Here is a 19,873-nt window from a genome sequence, read left to right as displayed (position 1 = left end):
GGTGTTACAATCTATCAAGGGACAAAGAACACAGTCAGAGGTTTTGCACAAATAAAGACCATTTTTCCCCCCACACCAATTATTAATTGATCCAAAATTTCTTTTGGTGTTTCTAAGCTTAGTGGGAGCAATATAGTTCTTAATATCTTTACTTTTCTTAAAAATAACATTAGGTTTTTCTCCTAATATTTGATTGAGAACGGGATCAAGTTTAAGAACTTTCCAATGTTTCCTAAGGATATTTTGGATCTTGAAATGTTGGTTATTGTACTGTTTAACAAATTTTGGACAGTTTTTTCTATCTTTTTGGATCTTTTTCCTAGGATTGTTCGTATTATAGTATTATTATAGTATTATAGTATTATTATTGCTGAGTTTTGTCGTCCAGTCCACCAATTCCATTCTTTGCAGTCAGAACATAGGCTTTTAGAAATTATTTTATTGTCTGACACTATGTATTTTTGAACATTTATATTTTTCAATTGTTTTAACTAGTTCTAATGTTGGATTTTTATTTGCCATCTCTTAATTGTTGATTTCTAACTGTTATATTTATACGAGCATTTCAAATTGTTGCTTATTTACAATTTGATTTTTAATTGCTATATTTATATTAGCATTTCAATTTACAATTGCCATACAATAGCATCTTTACACGCACTAAAACATTTAAAATTCCCTAATTGTTTTAGCATAAATTGTACTTACTGTAAAAATTTCTCCTTATTATAAATTTGAAACTTTGAATGTATGTTTAGATATTCAAGCACACTAATATTATATATATTTTTTATTGTTTTATAATATATATATAATGAAAAATGAAAATGAAAAAATACCCCAAATAGGAGAACCTTTAAATAATTGGCTCCTAATGGTAAAATACATTTCTCATAAGCATTAGTTATAAGACCGAAAGTGTCAAAACATCACTGCCGGAAGTGACGTAACGGCGTAACCGGAAGTGACATAACACTCCGGTATTAATATCGCAATCACAGACTTGTAAGCTTTAATTACCATCTCGATAAGGGAAAATACAATCACTATTATATCTGAAGTAAGAGCATCTTTTGATAATGGTCTCCTAATGCTAAACTACATTTCCCATAAGCATTAGCGACCAAGCCGCTATTACCGGAAGTGATGTAACAGCATCTTTTGTGAGCACCATTTTCCTTAAGGGCAATTACTATCATTATAATATTCATATTAAGGGCATTTTTTGGCGGGAAAAGGTTTCTTCTATGATTGGCAGGTAACGGCTATTTAAGTCCCAATCACATTAGCAGTTGACATCTTGAAAAAGGCCCACACTAGGGCCGATACGCGTCGATAGAAGTCACTGCTTGAGTCTTTTACATAAGGTAAGCCTGTTTTTAGTAGATTTTTTTTCCCATTTGTTACATTATTGCACAATGTGAGTTTTATTTCCACAGGTATCGACACCATTGGATTTAACACTTCTTTGGTTTCCTGTCCATGTTTATTTTTCCTTATTTTTATTTTTATTTTTCATTTTTTCTACACTTCTTTGAGAACTTCAACCTGGATCTCCTGGACATTATTCACTTGGATTTTTACTTATATTTGGACACAATTATAGAGGACTAATCACGATTAGGGTTGCCACCCGTCCCTTAAAATACAGAAAACTTATGAGTTACACATGCTGCAGGGCGTGCAGGAAGGAATATGAATAGTGCTGTCCAGAAACACAACACCCTGCAGCATGTGTAACTCATGTGTTTAGGAAAACATGGCTGAGGTGGCAACCCCTAATCACGATCTAAAACATTATTATAACTTTCAAGATTGGTTATTTCTCATCAGAAATATTTGAGAACACCACCACATTATCACACTTATTCTTTTGTTTAACCATCTTATGTACTTTTTTAAATATAATTTAGTCTACTATAGGGTTTCCTATTACATGTCATTTTTATAATAATAAACTATTTTTCTATAGAACTGGATTTTAATATAGATTGTTTATAGAATAGGGTGATACTTTAGCCTTTTTGGCGCTCCCTCTTTCTGTACTACTATGACTATTGTTTGAGTTTATTAGGGATCTCATTTTGGGAGCTTGTATCATTTTGTGTTGGCGCTTTGTATATCTGAACCTTTTTTCAAGTGAAGACTCAGGCTTATTCATCAACTGTACCTGTTGCCTCCACAGTTATAAAATATCGAGTGACTGTACACACCGGCAATGTAAGTGGAAGTGGAACAGACGCCAATGTATTTATCTGCCTCTTTGGAGACTTGGGGGACACAGGAGAGCGTTTCCTCATTGATTGCAAGAACAACATGAATAAGTTTGAGAAAGGCAATGTAAGTAAAAGGAACATGTTGTATAGAAGCCAACAATATTAATAAAGTTATGACTTAAAGAGTGTTTCACAAAAAGAGCAGCAACGACTTATGATGTTGAGTTGGAAGGTACAAGTTTTAGGAGTATTTTTTAGACACATTTCTCTACAGGGTAGTTGATTCAGACTTGCAGTAGAGTCCAAATAATAATAGCATTTCTGGAATATGCATAAGGCTATCCTAAAAAGGAATTAAGCTTACATTTTGAAAGGTTGATACAGGTAGACTTGATGGCCATTCTCTTTTTTATCTGCTGTGAAAGTCTATCCTAAGTATAACAGTCATTTTAAATAGTTAAATGCCCACTGATGATTCCATAGTATACAAGTTCTAAACAAAATAAGTATAACAATATATAGTTATTTGCTCTGTGGGCAGGTATTATTACAAGTTATTTCTATCCCTTCAGACCATTATGCGTGATATGTAGTTGAATGCCTTGGTTGGCAGAGAGAGCTATAATTTTGTATCAATGCTTTGTGGCCCTTTCTGGTAACCAAGTTCTTATTGACAACCATCTCTGACTGTCAAGGTGTTAATCAATGGCAAGGAGTCGGGAAGCATGCACAGCGTCCCATAGCCAGCACAACCTATAATATAAAAAATGTGTGCACCAAACTGAGCTTTAGGGTAGCCAACAGGAGCAAAGCAAGGTAAAGGAGGAAGCATGGAGGTGCAGACAAATATAAGTTTACTGACTGGAACAACAGAACTACTATGGGAAGCTGTAAAATCTGAGGCAGAGAGAAAATAAAAACTATAAAAATAAACCTTACATTAATGTGTGAAGTATCAGCATGACGCTATACATCAGCCACACCAGCACATGTCGCTTCTTTGCTAGGAACAAGTCCCCTCTCACCCTGAACTAGACAATGCTGCATGGGGAGGGGCGTGTGTGCACTCACTTATTCTTCCCACTGACACCTTTCTACAAAGCACTATTCCCCTAACAAACTTCAGTTAGTTGATCTTAGGGCCACAGCAGAAAGAGCAGGGCTAAGGGGACCAGTAGACTGGATGCTGTCTGTCCAAGGCTGCATGGATACAGTGTGAGATGAGTCACACAGCCTCAAGACTGAAGAGAGCAGTGTATGCAGCTGCACAGATGCTTAAATCCTCATGTGCCTGCCGCTCCAGCTTTCTGCTGCATGCGCCTACAGTCAGCCCTACCCAGAAACAATCCCCACCAACAGAGCAGTTACCTGGTAACAGTGGTAACCCCAGTAAGACCTTTTCTGATGCAGTGGGAAATGGCTGGATGCTGAGTTAGGGCTTTGCATTCAGTGCTGCACAGTGCACATCTAAAACAGCACATGGCACTAGCTTGGCATGTCACATGACACTGGCACGGTCTGGCACAGTTTTTTAAAAAAATATAAGCAGAGTACTTTTGACTGTGACAGTATTAGGACTGAATGTGTGTGTTCCCCATGTCACATCAGCAGTCTGGTATGAACCATAAAAAAAAAAAAAAATTTTTTTTTTTTTTTTTTTTTTTTTTAGGACTCTTGGGCCCCTCAACAGAGACTGGGCCCAGGGCAGCTGCCCCTTTTGCCCTGTGCTAAAGACGGTCCTGAATGTGTGTGTATCCCATTAATATATTAAAGGGACATAATACTTAAAACTGACATGTGCATGAATGCATTTCAGTTCTGAATAGAATTATTATTGATTTTAATACACCTGCTTATAATAAAAACTACCAATTTGTCTATGATAGCTTTTACTGTGCACAGGGTATATGAACATATGTCTTCTGCACTTACATTCACACCTACTCAGAAAGCATATATTGTGTAGGTGATGATTCAGCTTGCATATTGGGTGACAAGTACATAACACCTTCAGCTCTCTTACAAGTTGTGGCGATTAATTGAGCATGCACAGTGAATATTTACATCCTATATAATAAAAGACAAGAGTTTGTCTGAAGCCGTCATGCGCAGTTCAGACAAACTCTTGCAGCTGATCGCACGCGCACCCACCCGGCAGCTCAGCTGAAACAAAGCAGCGCGCGAGGACCCGGCAGCTCAGCTGAAACACAGCAGCGCGCGAGGACCGGCAGGTGAAGGCGCACAGGAGAGAGAGAGAGAGAGAGAGAGAGAGAGAGAAAGGAGAGAGAGAGAAAGGAGAGAGAGAGAAAGGAGAGAGAGAGAGAGAGAGAACAACACACAGATAACACATAATACGGCCCGTGTGAACGGGCTTTAGGACTAGTATGCTTCATAAACAGTAAACTGAAATATTCATCTTATTGAGCAGAAATATTTTTGCTAATATTTGCGTCCTATAAAAATGCTTCAGTAATGTGCCGTAATGTGCCTTTCATCTGTGGGTTTTATTTTCTTTTAACCGTAGATGTGTAATAGTACTGCTCACATAAAAAAAAAAAAAAAAAGGTTTATGACCTACAATAGCACTGTAGCACTATATCTTCAACTGAACAGAAAGAAGATAAGCAAATAAATAATTTCCACCTGCATCTCTTAAAGACAATCCTATCTCTTTTTAATTTGAACTGGATAACTGTAGATTGATTTATTTTATTTAGATAGTTGACTTTCAGCTTGACACTGTAGCTCTTTATGGTTTATTTTCTTCTATCATCGGCATAGTCTGTAGTTTTAGCTCTGTGGGGTAATCTGTGTGCTTCTCTCTCAAGGCAGATGAATTCATCATAGAGGCTGTGACCCTGAAACAAGTGAGAAGGGTCCGCATAGGACATGATGGCAAAGGAGGGGGCTGTGGCTGGTACCTAGACAAAGTGGTAGTGAAGGAAGAAGGGAAGCCAGAGACGGAGGCTGTGGAATTCCCATGTAATAGGTAAGGTGCAGTGTGAAAATAATCAGTTTCATTCATGGAGGTTACTAGAAGCAATAACTATAAATAAATACCTGTTTTAAACAACAGAGCTCTTCTGCAGTCTTAAACTTTGCCAAGTGGAGATTTCAAATGGGCTGGTTCTCTGCTGGAGAACTTGTCCGCCAGTAGCTTGATACATTTTCTAGTTAGATATGCTAGTATCAATCTAGGTATAATGGTGAAAAAGAAGAGTGCTCATCCTGCCTCCAGGTTTGTATGTTTTATATTGTCACCACTGTTTGATTTATTATGCAGAGCCACCACTGATTTGCTTTGTTGTGTAGAGCCACCACTTTGTCATGCAGAAATGAACCATTATAGCTATTTCTCTATAATGATAAGAAAATAGCTTTATAAAGCTGCTTAGCACATCCCTAGAACATTTTGATAAGAAGCTGTAATGGCAGGGTATATAATGTCTTCGGGGGGCAGCAAAATGTGTTTGTGTAACCAAAACTCTTAGCACCCGCCCTGTGTATGAGTGAGTGTGTTTGTATGAGTGTGTATATTTATGAGTGAGTGTGTTTGTATGAGTGTGTATATTTATGAGTGAGTGTGTTTGTATGAGTGTGTATATTTATGAGTGAGTGTGTTTGTATGAGTGTGTATATTTATGAGTGAGTGTGTTTGTATGAGTGTGTATATTTATGAGTGAGTGTGTTTGTATGTGTATATTTATGAGTGAGTGTGTTTGTATGAGTGTGTATATTTATGAGTGAGTGTGTGTGTATGAGTGTGTATATTTATGAGTGAATGTGTTTGTATGAGTGTGTATATTTATGAGTGAGTGTGTTTGTATGAGTGTGTATATTTATGAGTGAGTGTGTGTGTATGAGTGTGTATATTTATGAGTGAATGTGTTTGTATGAGTGTGTATATTTATGAGTGAGTGTGTTTGTATGAGTGTGTATATTTATGAGTGAGTGTGTTTGTATGAGTGTGTATATTTATGAGTGAGTGTGTTTGTATGAGTGTGTATATTTATGAGTGAGTGTGTTTGTATGAGTGTGTATATTTATGAGTGAGTGTGTTTGTATGAGTGTGTATATTTATGAGTGAGTGTGTTTGTATGAGTGTGTATATTTATGAGTGAGTGTGTTTGTATGAGTGTGTATATTTATGAGTGAGTGTGTTTGTATGAGTGTGTATATTTATGAGTGAGTGTGTGTGTATGAGTGTGTATATTTATGAGTGAGTGTGTTTGTATGAGTGTGTATATTTATGAGTGAGTGTGTGTGTATGAGTGTGTATATTTATGAGTGAGTGTGTTTGTATGAGTGTTTATATTTATGAGTGAATGTGTTTGTGTATGAGTTAGTAACTTTTGTCTGTATTTTGCTTAATGGGAGATCGACACATAACTAAGTTTGTACATCTTCGAATGCACGGGTATTGCTCATATCCACACGTAGGTAAGATACATGAAATTAGAAAAAAGTGTCTACCCGTTAGTGATTTGCAATGGCTACATAAGTTAAATTTGCTTACTGTTGCTAATATTCCCATCACTTGTGTGGTATATTGATGTATAAGAAACAAACAAATGTAAACCCATCTGACAAAGGGTTTGATTTGGACTATATTATAATAATGGAGGTCACAAAAAAATTTCAATGCATAAAGGGGTCTCAGGTGAAAAAGAAGCTCTGTTTTAGATGAATTTGCTTTATTACTATTGTTAGTATTGTTAGCATTAATATTATTACAGATTAGTGAGACAGATTAGTGAGATCTTATCCATTGTAGTAACTAATTTTCTGCACAGATGGTTTGACCGTAATGAAGATGATGGACACATCATACGAGAGCTTGTCCCTGCAGGTGATTCACAGAACCTGAGAAGTGAGTATTATGTAAACAAATAATTTCACTAAAGAGGCTCCTGTATACTAAGGCCTAGATCACCAGTGGAGCGCAAAATACATTAGCTCTATTCATCGCTAACATTGCTAAGTTAAATCAATAGCGCTCCCATTCTTGCACTCATAAGTAAAAAGTTTTCGCTCAGGTAAAAGCCTCAGACGCGCTAACATCTGGAGGTCAGATAGCACATTAAGAAATAGAGTTTAAAAATAAAAATAAAATTTTCTTCTGACGTTAACATTGTTTAAAAGTTATTTTTTTTCTTTGAGATGTTCATTTCATGTTCCTTATGTTTAATGCATTGTGGCCCTCTTTGGCAACAAAGGGATTAAATCAATCACGGAAGGTAAGCGCGGTATAGCTGCGTCCGGAACCGGCAAGTGAGAGTGAAGTCCTCCAATGAGCTTAGCTGGCAGAGTGCCGTAGCCTGCGATTTGACTCAAAAACACTAGTAGTTACAAGGACAGGAGGGCTAGTGGCAGGCACTGCAATAACCAAACTGGCGCAGAAAAAATATTAAAAAATGAAAAAACTTTAATAGAGAAAATGTATAAAATACATGTAAGGCTGGACACAAAGACAGGGGGGGACAAAACAAGCATAGCCTGACGCATGAATAAGCGCCACTAGAGGGCGCGAAACGCGTCAGGCTATGCTTGTTTTGTCCTCCCCTGTCTTTGTGTCCAGCCTTACATGTATTTTATACATTTTCTCTATTAAAGTTTTTTCATTTTTTATTATTTTTTCTGCACCAGTTTGGTTATTGCAGTGCCTGCCACTAGCCCTCCTGTCCTTGGGATTAAATCAATGTCTACTGCCTCTTCGCTATATATTTAAACCTGCATTATGGTCATTACTTCCTATGAAACTTAAATAAATCCTATCACTGTTAAAGCAGTAACCGTGCCCATGTTAGAAGGTGTGTTGCCTTTACACTCATTTCATCTGTTCCTTGGCTTCTGCAGGTATCAGTTATCACTTTCAGATTAAGACTGGGGATGTCAGCGGAGCCAGCTCGGATTCCCGTGTCTTTGTCAAATTATACGGGGAAAAGGGAGACACGAACAAGCAGTTCCTGCTGGTCTCTGATAATGACCTGGGAGATAACTTTGAAAGAGGACGAGTGGATCATTTTACCATAAACACCATTGATATTGGAAAAGTAAGAGAAGAACATAATAATACAATTTTGATAATTGAAAGTTATTTACGATTATATGCACAAAAGGCAAATTTTGGGCTTTATGTCTATTTAATATAACTTTAACAATATATTTTGATACATGTGGAGTTGAGCCCTGTTCCCAAAAGCTTACAATCTATACTTCTGTGGGCGAATGACACAGAGGTAAAGGGTTGCTTAAAGAATGGTTCATACTTGCGATAATATTGAGAAGGTTGAGCTGGTTATTGAGTTGGACATGGTGTTTTAGGAGGGTAAATAGTCATCTACTTTTCATAGATGAGTTTTCAAAGACCACCTGAAGCTAGGAAAAGTAAAAGACAGTCTGATTGCAAAATACTGTATTGTAACTTACAGTATTATGTTCATCCCATACAATATTGTTTTGGATGAGCAATATTATTCATTGTGTACTAATAGAAGGCTAGATTAAGAGTGGCTAAATAACGGTTACGCGCAAACGAAAAGGGGTTTATCACGGCTCTTTGCATGCATCAGAAGTAGCGCGGTTGTTCGAGTTGAAAGTAAACGCATTCGCTTGAGCGCAATTGAATTTAACTCTCGGCAGGATAGTGCGATCTCAGGCTTACTGTTATCGAGACAAAACCACAAAATACATATGGGCTCAAAGATATGGGGTCTCAGGTGTTAGAAAAAAAAGGATGCAAAGGGCTTTAACATAGAAGTACATACATACTGTATACCAGTATGTGTCTAAATTTGTGTATATATATATATATATATATATATATACTTGTTTATATGTGTGTACATACATCTATGTATTTACAGATATACAGTGAGGGAAAAATGTATTTGATCCCCTGCTGATTTTGTACGTTTGCCCACTGATAAAGAAATGATCCATCTATAATTTTAATGGTAGGTTTATTTGAAGAGTGAGAGACAGAACAACAACAAAAATTCCAGAAAAACCCAGTTAAAAAATGTTATAAATTGGGGCGGAGCCAACTAGCAAAGTGAGCAGACGTGTATGCCTGAAGCTCCTCTGCTACAAATATCTAAACATGGACAATTACTATATTTTGCAATAATCTAGGTACTGAACGGGTACTGAGAGTAAGGATAACTACACTTGCTGGCTTCTTAGAGTGGAAAAATTGAATCTGTGGATTTTTGTTGGAACTTTCCCAGTGGCGGCACACACTAGGGCCTACTTCAGCTCATCCGGAGGTGTAGATGCAGCTTGTTCTAATATATGGGAAATATTTTCCTCAAAATAACCGCCAAATGGATCCAGTAGCAGCATTATGCAAATTTGAAGATTATGCTTACAAGCTGCTGGAAGATCATTTCAATGAAATAGGCCGACTATTTGCACAACTCCTTGTAAAGATTGACAACCTGCATGGCGCGAAAGATGGCGGCGATGTGCAGGAAGCAACAACAGCAACCTTCTCGCACTCTTTGCCTATACTAGACGACCCTATACCTCACCAAATGACACAAGCTCTGACAAGAAAGAGTGAATTTTGCTCCGACTCAGGCAATGAAAAGCTGCTGGTCAGAGGGAGAAAACCGGGCCTCCGTTATATCACAATAGCCCCGGAAAAGATAGAGGCTGCAGAACTTAGCGCTCATATTCCTGGGAGAGCGACGCCACGCAAGATTAACCACATAGCAGATTCGGGCTCTTTATCCTACCTTCAGTGGGCAGCACGCAAACTTCCAAGAGGCTGTCACAGAGTTTCACTATGGGATCTTTGTAAGTTACCATCCACATTACGCTCTCATTTTGATTCACCTATGAGCCATGTCTACCGCACCAGAGAGAGATGTCCGGATGCTCGATCTGGAATCGGGTAAACTCTCTGTGTATAAGGACCCGATAGATCAGGAGAAAGAGAAGGTGTACGATTACCTGATCTTTTGGGGGAACGGGATGTAAACCCGGTACATACAACCTTTGGACTCCTTCATCGATTCTCTATCTGCAGCAGGCTACACCAGGTCCTTATCTGCGCCCAGACCTAAAGTTCATATGTAGTGATGCAGGACATGGGACATACTTTATTAAATGAAAATCCCTCAGAATTTATATCTGATTAGCGCTTCATATGAGATTCTGGCTTATAATGTACTCTGGTTCATCACCTCTGAAAACCTGAGATTGAGAGATAATTTTTCTCACTGTGTTAATTACCGGAGTCAATATATATAAATGTCTGAGATATCCTGTTAAAGATTTTACAGTTTAGCCTGTTTGCATGTAGTCTCCAATGATTTAGACATTTAACTATTCTTTTAAACATGTCTTTTGAGTAATATATAGATAAGCAAGCACCTTCCTGTTAGTATATAAACTAAGGAGATGCAGCAATCTACCTGTAATCTTAGTTAATTCTCCTAAATATTTCCTTCCTAGTGCTTGTTATGCAAGATGAGGGGTAGATCTCTTGCTGGGACTTATGCCTTACATTTACTTGATAACATATATAGCTGTACTGATTGCTTGCTTTTGTATTAATTGATGGTATTTGGGGAGACTGTGATGTTGATATGCAAACCCATTAGATTTTTATAAGCCTGGGATAGATTGTGAACTTGTGTTAACATAATAGTAATATGTTTGAACAATTTTTTTTTACCCTCTTGTTACAGGCCAACCCAGCACTTAGACTGTATCACAATAGTCTGGACTTATCTTACAGGATGCTAGGCTTAGGATGCCTTTATGAGCATGTTCTAGTTTATTATTTGGGCTTAACTTGTTATACCTGTTACTTATTTAATCCATACACTTTGTTTTTATTAAGGCAAATTAACCCACTTCTAGCCAGGATGCTTTCAACAAAAGTTAGATCTACTGTAGGATTTGTTGTTCAAAAAATAGTTACAGTTTGTACTGCTATCTTTGTAATTTTCCTGAGTATTAGTAACTAATGAGACCGGTACCTCACATCTATCTGATGGCCTATATTAACTCTTTACATATAGAATTTACTGCCTAAATGATATATATAAGTCATAAGCATAATGCTGACAGCGTGGGAAACATGCTAGCCCCAATATTATTGCTCAGGCTCTTATGCTTACCAATAGAAGATAAGTTTACCTAAGCTCTATAGAAGTTTTTATAGCAACTTTTGATTATTGAGTATGTATTTAAGCATTGTATGTCCATCTGTTCAACGTTAATTTATCCATGTTTAGTACATCTGTTTGCAGCTCTGATCCAACAAGGGCATATCAAGATTCTCAATTTATGTTAGTTTCCTTATTATACATAAGGTGTTAATTCTGCTACTTATGGCATTTCTGCTTCTGGGTAAGCTGAAACCCATGGAAGGAGATAATTGTATATATTTCTTGATTAAATTATCCTTCCAGACATGCAATTGGAGACATCAGTAAAGTTACATTTAGAGTAGTCTCCCTAGTATAGATTACTACAGAAAATGTATTATTACATGTTTTGATGTGTACATTACCCAATTCATATATAGACCCTGAGCCCGCCCAATAGCTTATGCTTAATTGCCGAGCATATGGATTGATCTACTTGGTTAGTGATTATACTTTGTCAAACCCAGATATAGGAGGTTATATACCCCCACCCCCTGCAGTTACAGCTATATGCGCTTAACAAATATGTATAACATAACGCCACTTTATCTCACATGACTAATAATTCCTACCTGGGTAACTTGATATCTTAGCCCATTTACTTCGCTACATCACCAAGATTAATAGGCCCCTCCAAATCTCCTACTATACTCTTATATTCCTATGGCTCCGCCCTCCACTTTTTTATCTCCCTAATAAGCATAGCGGTGCTTACCCGCTGAATATCCCCCTTCCCCCACTTATTATACATGTATTCATGCTCCTTTTGAAGCTATTAAAGTACTAGATTTCTGGTCATCAGATATCTATTATCTCCTATACTCTAGGTCCATTGGGCCTAAAACAAAGCTCCTTATAGGCCAGATACGCATGACATACTGTGAAGCTCCTAACGAGCTAGACTCCTGACCATCAGATAGCTACTATTTTTCATATTTTTGGCCCATAGGGCCTGAATCTTTGTTTCTAACAGGTCAGCCACATGTGATATATTATTGAAAAATAGAGGTTTCATCAGCCTTTCACCAAGCTATTGTATGATATCCGAAATTTTTCGGGTAATTTTGTTTATATTCTGTATTTTGTTCTTTTTGCAAAATGGTGTATTGTGTTTTATGTATGTTCTACGCAAAAAACTCAATAAAAAATTTATTAAAAAAAAAAAAAAAAAAATGTTATAAATTGATTTGCATTTTAATGAGTGAAGTAAGTATTTGACCCCTTTGCAAAACATGATTAGTACTTGGTGGCAAAACCCTTGTTGGCAATCACAGAGGTCAGACTTTTCTTGTAGTTGGCCACCAGGTTTGCACACATCTCAGGTTGGATGTTGTCCCACTCCTCTTTGCAGATCCTTTCCAGGTCATTAAGGTTTAGAGGCTGACGTTTGACAACTCGAACCTTCAGCTCCCTCCACAAATTTTCTAGGGGATTAAGGTCAGGAGACTGACTAGGCCACTCCAGGACCTTAATATGCTTTTTCTTGAGCCACTCCTTTGTTGCCTTGGCCGTGTGTTTTGGGTCATTGTCATGCTGGAACACCCATCCACGACCCATTTTCAATGCTCTGGCTGAGGGAAGTGCAGGATGCAGTGAAGTTGTTGTGAATGTTTTCCACGTTTGACGGTGGGGATGGTGTTCTTGTGGTTATAGGCAGCATTCCTCCTCCTCCAAAAAAGGCGAGTTGAGTTGATGCCAAAGAGCTCGATTTTGGTCTCATCTGATTACAACACTTTCACCCAGTTCTCCTCTGAATCATTCAGATGTTCATTGACAAACTTCAATGTACATGCGCTTTCTTGAGCTGGGGAACCTTGCGGGCGCTGCAGGATTTCAGTCCTTCACGGCATAGTGTGTTACCAATTGTTTTCTTGGTGACTATAGTACCAGCTGCCTTGAGATCATTGACAAGATCCTACCTTGTAGTTCTGGGCTGATTCCTCACTGTTCTCATGATCATTGAAACTCCACGAGGTGAGATCTTGCATGGAGCCCCAGACTGAGGGAGATTGACTGTTATTTTGTGTTTCTTCCATTTCCGAATAATTGCACCAACTATTGTCACCTAGCTGCTTGGCGATGGTCTTGTAGCCCATTCCAGCCTTGTGTAAGTCTACAATCTTGTCCCTGACATCCTTGGTCAGCTTTTTGGTCTTGGCCATGGTGGAGAGTTTGGAATCTGATTGATTGCTTCTGTGGACAGGTGTCTTTTATACAGGTAACAAGCTGAGATTAGCAGCACTCACTTTAAGAGAGTGCTCCTAATCTCAGCTCGTTACCTGTATAAAAGACACCTGTGAGCCAGAAATCTTGCTGATTGATAGGGGATAAAATACTTATTTCACTTATTAAAATGCAAATCAATTTATAACTTTTTTGAAATGCGTTTTTTCTGGATTTTTTTGTTGTTATTCTGTCTCTCACTGTTCAAATAAACCTACCATTAAAATTATAGACTGATCATTTCTTTGTCAGTGGGCAAACCTACACAATCAGTAGGGAATCAAATAATTTTCTCCAACATAGGTGTGTCCGGTCCACGGCGTCATCCTTACTTGTGGGATATTCTCTTCCCCAACAGGAAATGGCAAAGAGCCCAGCAAAGCTGGTCACATGATCCCTCCTAGGCTCCGCCTACCCCAGTCATTCTCTTTGCCGTTGTACAGGCAACATCTCCACGGAGATGGCTTAGAGTTTTTTAGTGTTTAACTGTAGTTTTTATTATTCAATCAAGAGTTTGTTATTTTAAAATAGTGCTGGTATGTACTATTTACTCAGAAACAGAAAAGAGATGAAGATTTCTGTTTGTATGAGGAAAATGATTTTAGCAACCGTTACTAAAATCCATGGCTGTTCCACACAGGACTGTTGAGAGGAATTAACTTCAGTTGGGGGAACAGTGAGCAGTCTCTTGCTGCTTGAGGTATGACACATTCTAACAAGACGATGTAATGCTGGAAGCTGTCATTTTCCCTATGGGATCCGGTAAGCCATGTTTATTAAGATAGTAAATAAGGGCTTCACAAGGGCTTATTAAGAATGTAGACTTTTTCTGGGCTAAATCGATTCATTATTAACACATATTTAGCCTTGAGGAATCATTTAATCTGGGTATTTTGATAAGATTATATCGGCAGGCACTGTTTTAGACACCTTATTCTTAGGGGCTTTCCCAAATCATAGGCAGAGCCTCATTTTCGCGCCGGTGTTGCGCACTTGTTTTTGAGAGGCATGACATGCAGTCGCATGTGTGAGGAGCTCTGATACATAGAAAAGACTTTCTGAAGGCGTCATTTGGTATCGTATTCCCCTTTGGGCTTGGTTGGGTCTCAGCAAAGCAGATACCAGGGACTGTAAAGGGGTTAAAGTTAAAAACGGCTCCGGTTCCGTTATTTTAAGGGTTAAAGCTTCCAAATTTGGTGTGCAATACTTTTAAGGCTTTAAGACACTGTGGTGAAATTTTGGTGAATTTTGAACAATTCCTTCATATTTTTTCGCAATTGCAGTAATAAAGTGTGTTCAGTTTAAAATTTAAAGTGACAGTAACGGTTTTATTTTAAAACGTTTTTTGTACTTTGTTATCAAGTTTATGCCTGTTTAACATGTCTGAACTACCAGATAGACTGTGTTCTGAATGTGGGGAAGCCAGAGTTCCTTCTCATTTAAATAAATGTGATTTATGTGACAATGATGCCCAAGATGATTCCTCAAGTGAGGGGAGTAAGCATGGTACTGCATCATTCCCTCCTTCGTCTACACGAGTCTTGCCCACTCAGGAGGCCCCTAGTACATCTAGCGCGCCAATACTCCTTACTATGCAACAATTAACGGCTGTAATGGATAATTCTGTCAAAAACATTTTAGCCAAAATGCACACTTATCAGCGTAAGCGCGACTGCTCTGTTTTAGATACTGAAGAGCATGACGACGCTGATAATAATGGTTCTGAAGGGCCCCTAAACCAGTCTGATGGGGCCAGGGAGGTTTTGTCTGAGGGAGAAATTACTGATTCAGGGAACATTTCTCAACAAGCTGAACCTGATGTGATTACGTTTAAATTTAAGTTGGAACATCTCCGCATTCTGCTTAAGGAGGTATTATCCACTCTGGATGATTGTGACAAGTTGGTCATCCCAGAGAAACTATGTAAAATGGACAAGTTCCTAGAGGTCCCGGGGCTCCCAGAAGCTTTTCCTATACCCAAGCGGGTGGCGGACATTGTAAATAAAGAATGGGAAAGGCCCGGTATTCCTTTCGTCCCTCCCCCCATATTTAAAAAATTGTTTCCTATGGTCGACCCCAGAAAGGACTTATGGCAGACAGTCCCCAAGGTCGAGGGAGCGGTTTCCACTTTAAACAAACGCACCACTATACCCATAGAAGATAGTTGTGCTTTCAAAGATCCTATGGATAAAAAATTAGAAGGTTTACTTAAAAAGATGTTTGTTCAGCAGGGTTACCTTCTACAACCAATTTCATGCATTGTCCCTGTCGCTACAGCCGCGTGTTTCTGGTTCGATGAGCTGGTAAAGGCGGTCGATAGTGATTCTCCTCCTTATGAGGAGATTATGGACAGAATCAATGCTCTCAAATTGGCTAATTCTTTCACCCTAGACGCCACTTTGCAATTGGCTAGGTTAGCGGCTAAGAATTCTGGGTTTGCTAGTGTGGCGCGCAGAGCGCTTTGGTTGAAATCTTGGTCAGCTGATGCGTCTTCCAAGAACAAGCTACTTAACATTCCTTTCAAGGGGAAAACGCTGTTTGGCCCTGACTTGAAAGAGATTATCTCTGATATCACTGGGGGTAAGGGCCACGCCCTTCCTCAGGATCGGCCTTTCAAGGCCAAAAATAAACCTAATTTTCGTCCCTTTCGTAGAAACGGACCAGCCCAAAGTGCTACGTCCTCTAAGCAAGAGGGTAATACTTCTCAAGCCAAGCCAGCTTGGAGACCAATGCACGGCTGGAACAAGGGAAAGCAGGCCAAGAAACCTGCCACTGCTACCAAGACAGCATGAAATGTTGGCCCCCGATCCGGGACCGGATCTGGTGGGGGGCAGACTCTCTCTCTTCGCTCAGGCTTGGGCAAGAGATGTTCTGGATCCTTGGGCGCTAGAAATAGTCTCCCAAGGTTATCTTCTGGAATTCAAGGGGCTTCCCCCAAGGGGGAGGTTCCACAGGTCTCAGTTGTCTTCAGACCACATAAAAAGACAGGCATTCTTACGTTGTGTAGAAGACCTGTTAAAAATGGGAGTGATTCATCCTGTTCCATTAGGAGAACAAGGGATGGGGTTCTACTCCAATCTGTTCATAGTTCCCAAAAAAGAGGGAACGTTCAGACCAATCTTAGATCTCAAGATCTTAAACAAGTTTCTCAAGGTTCCATCGTTCAAAATGGAAACCATTCGAACAATTCTTCCTTCCATCCAGGAAGGTCAATTCATGACCACGGTGGATTTAAAGGATGCGTATCTACATATTCCTATCCACAAGGAACATCATCGGTTCCTAAGGTTCGCATTCCTGGACAAGCATTACCAGTTCGTGGCGCTTCCTTTCGGATTAGCCACTGCTCCAAGGATTTTCACAAAGGTACTAGGGTCCCTTCTAGCTGTGCTAAGACCAAGGGGCATTGCTGTAGTACCTTACTTGGACGACATTCTGATTCAAGCGTCGTCCCTTCCTCAAGCAAAGGCTCACACGGACATCGTCCTGGCCTTTCTCAGATCTCATGGATGGAAAGTGAACGTGGAAAAGAGTTCTCTATCTCCGTCAACAAGGGTTCCCTTCTTGGGAACAATAATAGACTCCTTAGAAATGAGGATTTTTCTGACAGAGGCCAGAAAAACAAAACTTCTAGACTCTTGTCGGATACTTCATTCCGTTCCTCTTCCTTCCATAGCGCAGTGCATGGAAGTGATAGGTTTGATGGTAGCGGCAATGGACATAGTTCCTTTTGCGCGCATTCATCTAAGACCATTACAACTGTGCATGCTCAGTCAGTGGAATGGGGACTATACAAACTTGTCTCCGAGGATACAAGTAAATCAGAGGACCAGAGACTCACTCCGTTGGTGGCTGTCCCTGGACAACCTGTCACAAGGGATGACCTTCCGCAGACCAGAGTGGGTCATTGTCACGACCGACGCCAGTCTGATGGGCTGGGGCGCGGTCTGGGGATCCCTGAAAGCTCAGGGTCTTTGGTCTCGGGAAGAATCTCTTCTACCGATAAATATTCTGGAACTGAGAGCGATATTCAATGCTCTCAAGGCTTGGCCTCAGCTAGCGAGGGCCAAGTTCATACGGTTTCAATCAGACAACATGACAACTGTTGCGTACATCAACCATCAGGGGGGAACAAGGAGTTCCCTGGCGATGGAAGAAGTGACCAAAATCATTCTATGGGCGGAGTCTCACTCCTGCCACCTGTCTGCTATCCACATCCCAGGAGTGGAAAATTGGGAAGCGGATTTTCTGAGTCGTCAGACATTGCATCCGGGGAAGTGGGAACTCCATCCGGAAATCTTTGCCCAAGTCACTCAACTGTGGGGCATTCCAGACATGGATCTGATGGCCTCTCGTCAGAACTTCAAAGTTCCTTGCTACGGGTCCAGATCCAGGGATCCCAAGGCGGCTCTAGTGGATGCACTAGTAGCACCTTGGACCTTCAAACTAGCTTATGTATTCCCGCCGTTTCCTCTCATCCCCAGGCTGGTAGCCAGGATCAATCAGGAAAGGGCGTCGGTGATCTTGATAGCTCCTGCGTGGCCACGCAGGACTTGGTATGCAGATCTGGTGAATATGTCATCGGCTCCACCATGGAAGCTACCTTTGAGACGAGACCTTCTTGTTCAAGGTCCGTTCGAACATCCGAATCTGGTCTCACTCCAGCTGACTGCTTGGAGATTGAACGCTTGATCTTATCGAAGCGAGGGTTCTCAGATTCTGTTATCGATACTCTTGTTCAGGCCAGAAAGCCTGTAACTAGAAAGATTTACCACAAAATTTGGAAAAAATATATCTGTTGGTGTGAATCTAAAGGATTCCCTTGGGACAAGGTTAAGATTCCTAAGATTCTATCCTTCCTTCAAGAAGGATTGGAAAAAGGATTATCTGCAAGTTCCCTGAAGGGACAGATTTCTGCCTTGTCTGTGTTACTTCACAAAAAGCTGGCAGCTGTGCCAGATGTTCAAGCCTTTGTTCAGGCTCTGGTTAGAATCAAGCCTGTTTACAAACCTTTGACTCCTCCTTGGAGTCTCAACTTAGTTCTTTCAGTTCTTCAGGGGGTTCCGTTTGAACCCTTACATTCCGTTGATATTAAGTTATTATCTTGGAAAGTTTTGTTTTTGGTTGCAATTTCTTCTGCTAGAAGAGTTTCAGAATTATCTGCTCTGCAGTGTTCTCCTCCTTATCTGGTGTTCCATGCAGATAAGGTGGTTTTACGTACTAAACCTGGTTTTCTTCCAAAAAAAACATTAACCAGGAGATTATCGTACCTTCTCTGTGTCCGAAACCAGTTTTGAAGAAGGAACGTTTGTTGCACAATTTGGATGTTGTTCGCGCTCTAAAATTCTATTTAGATGCTACAAAGGATTTTAGACAAACATCTTCCTTGTTTGTTGTTTATTCCGGTAAAAGGAGAGGTCAAAAAGCAACTTCTACCTCTCTCTCTTTTTGGATTAAAAGCATCATCAGATTGGCTTACGAGACTGCCGGACGGCAGCCTCCCAAAAGAATCACAGCTCATTCCACTAGGGCTGTGGCTTCCACATGGGCCTTCAAGAACGAGGCTTCTGTTGATCAGATATGTAGGGCAGCGACTTGGTCTTCACTGCACACTTTTACCAAATTTTACAAGTTTGATACTTTTGCTTCTTCTGAGGCTATTTTTGGGAGAAAGGTTTTGCAAGCCGTGGTGCCTTCCATCTAGGTGACCTGATTTGCTCCCTCCCATCATCCGTGTCCTAAAGCTTTGGTATTGGTTCCCACAAGTAAGGATGACGCCGTGGACCGGACACACCTATGTTGGAGAAAACAGAATTTATGTTTACCTGATAAATTACTTTCTCCAACGGTGTGTCCGGTCCACGGCCCGCCCTGGTTTTTTAATCAGGTCTGATAATTTATTTTCTTTAACTACAGTCACCACGGTATCATATGGTTTCTCCTATGCAAATATTCCTCCTTAACGTCGGTCGAATGACTGGGGTAGGCGGAGCCTAGGAGGGATCATGTGACCAGCTTTGCTGGGCTCTTTGCCATTTCCTGTTGGGGAAGAGAATATCCCACAAGTAAGGATGACGCCGTGGACCGGACACACCGTTGGAGAAAGTAATTTATCAGGTAAACATAAATTCTGTTTTTTCCCTCACTGAATATACATATAAACGCAAAAAAATACATATGTATACACATATAGACATATATATAAATGCATTGGAGCCCTTTGCAGTTAAGTAGACGAAAACATGTTAAATCATATTTATGCAATGTTCATAT

The 19,873-nt window shown here is 39.8% G+C and overlaps 1 protein-coding gene across 1 annotated transcript in view; it reads left to right on the top strand.

Moving 5' to 3' along the window:
* LOXHD1 (lipoxygenase homology PLAT domains 1) overlaps window positions 1-19,873 on the top strand; it is a 666,378-nt gene that overhangs the window by 399,384 nt on the left and 247,121 nt on the right. The window contains exons 19-22 of the mRNA XM_053701077.1: window positions 2,186-2,340; window positions 5,045-5,205; window positions 7,010-7,086; window positions 8,073-8,269. Coding sequence (XP_053557052.1) covers window positions 2,186-2,340; window positions 5,045-5,205; window positions 7,010-7,086; window positions 8,073-8,269 — 590 coding nt within the window. The remainder of the gene's footprint in view (window positions 1-2,185; window positions 2,341-5,044; window positions 5,206-7,009; window positions 7,087-8,072; window positions 8,270-19,873) is intronic.

The sequence above is a fragment of the Bombina bombina genome, chromosome 2 (assembly GCF_027579735.1).
Source record: "Bombina bombina isolate aBomBom1 chromosome 2, aBomBom1.pri, whole genome shotgun sequence".
Lineage (NCBI taxonomy): Eukaryota > Metazoa > Chordata > Amphibia > Anura > Bombinatoridae > Bombina > Bombina bombina.
The sequence above is the reverse complement of the archived record's forward strand: the minus strand, read 5'-3'. Positions and strand labels throughout refer to the sequence as shown.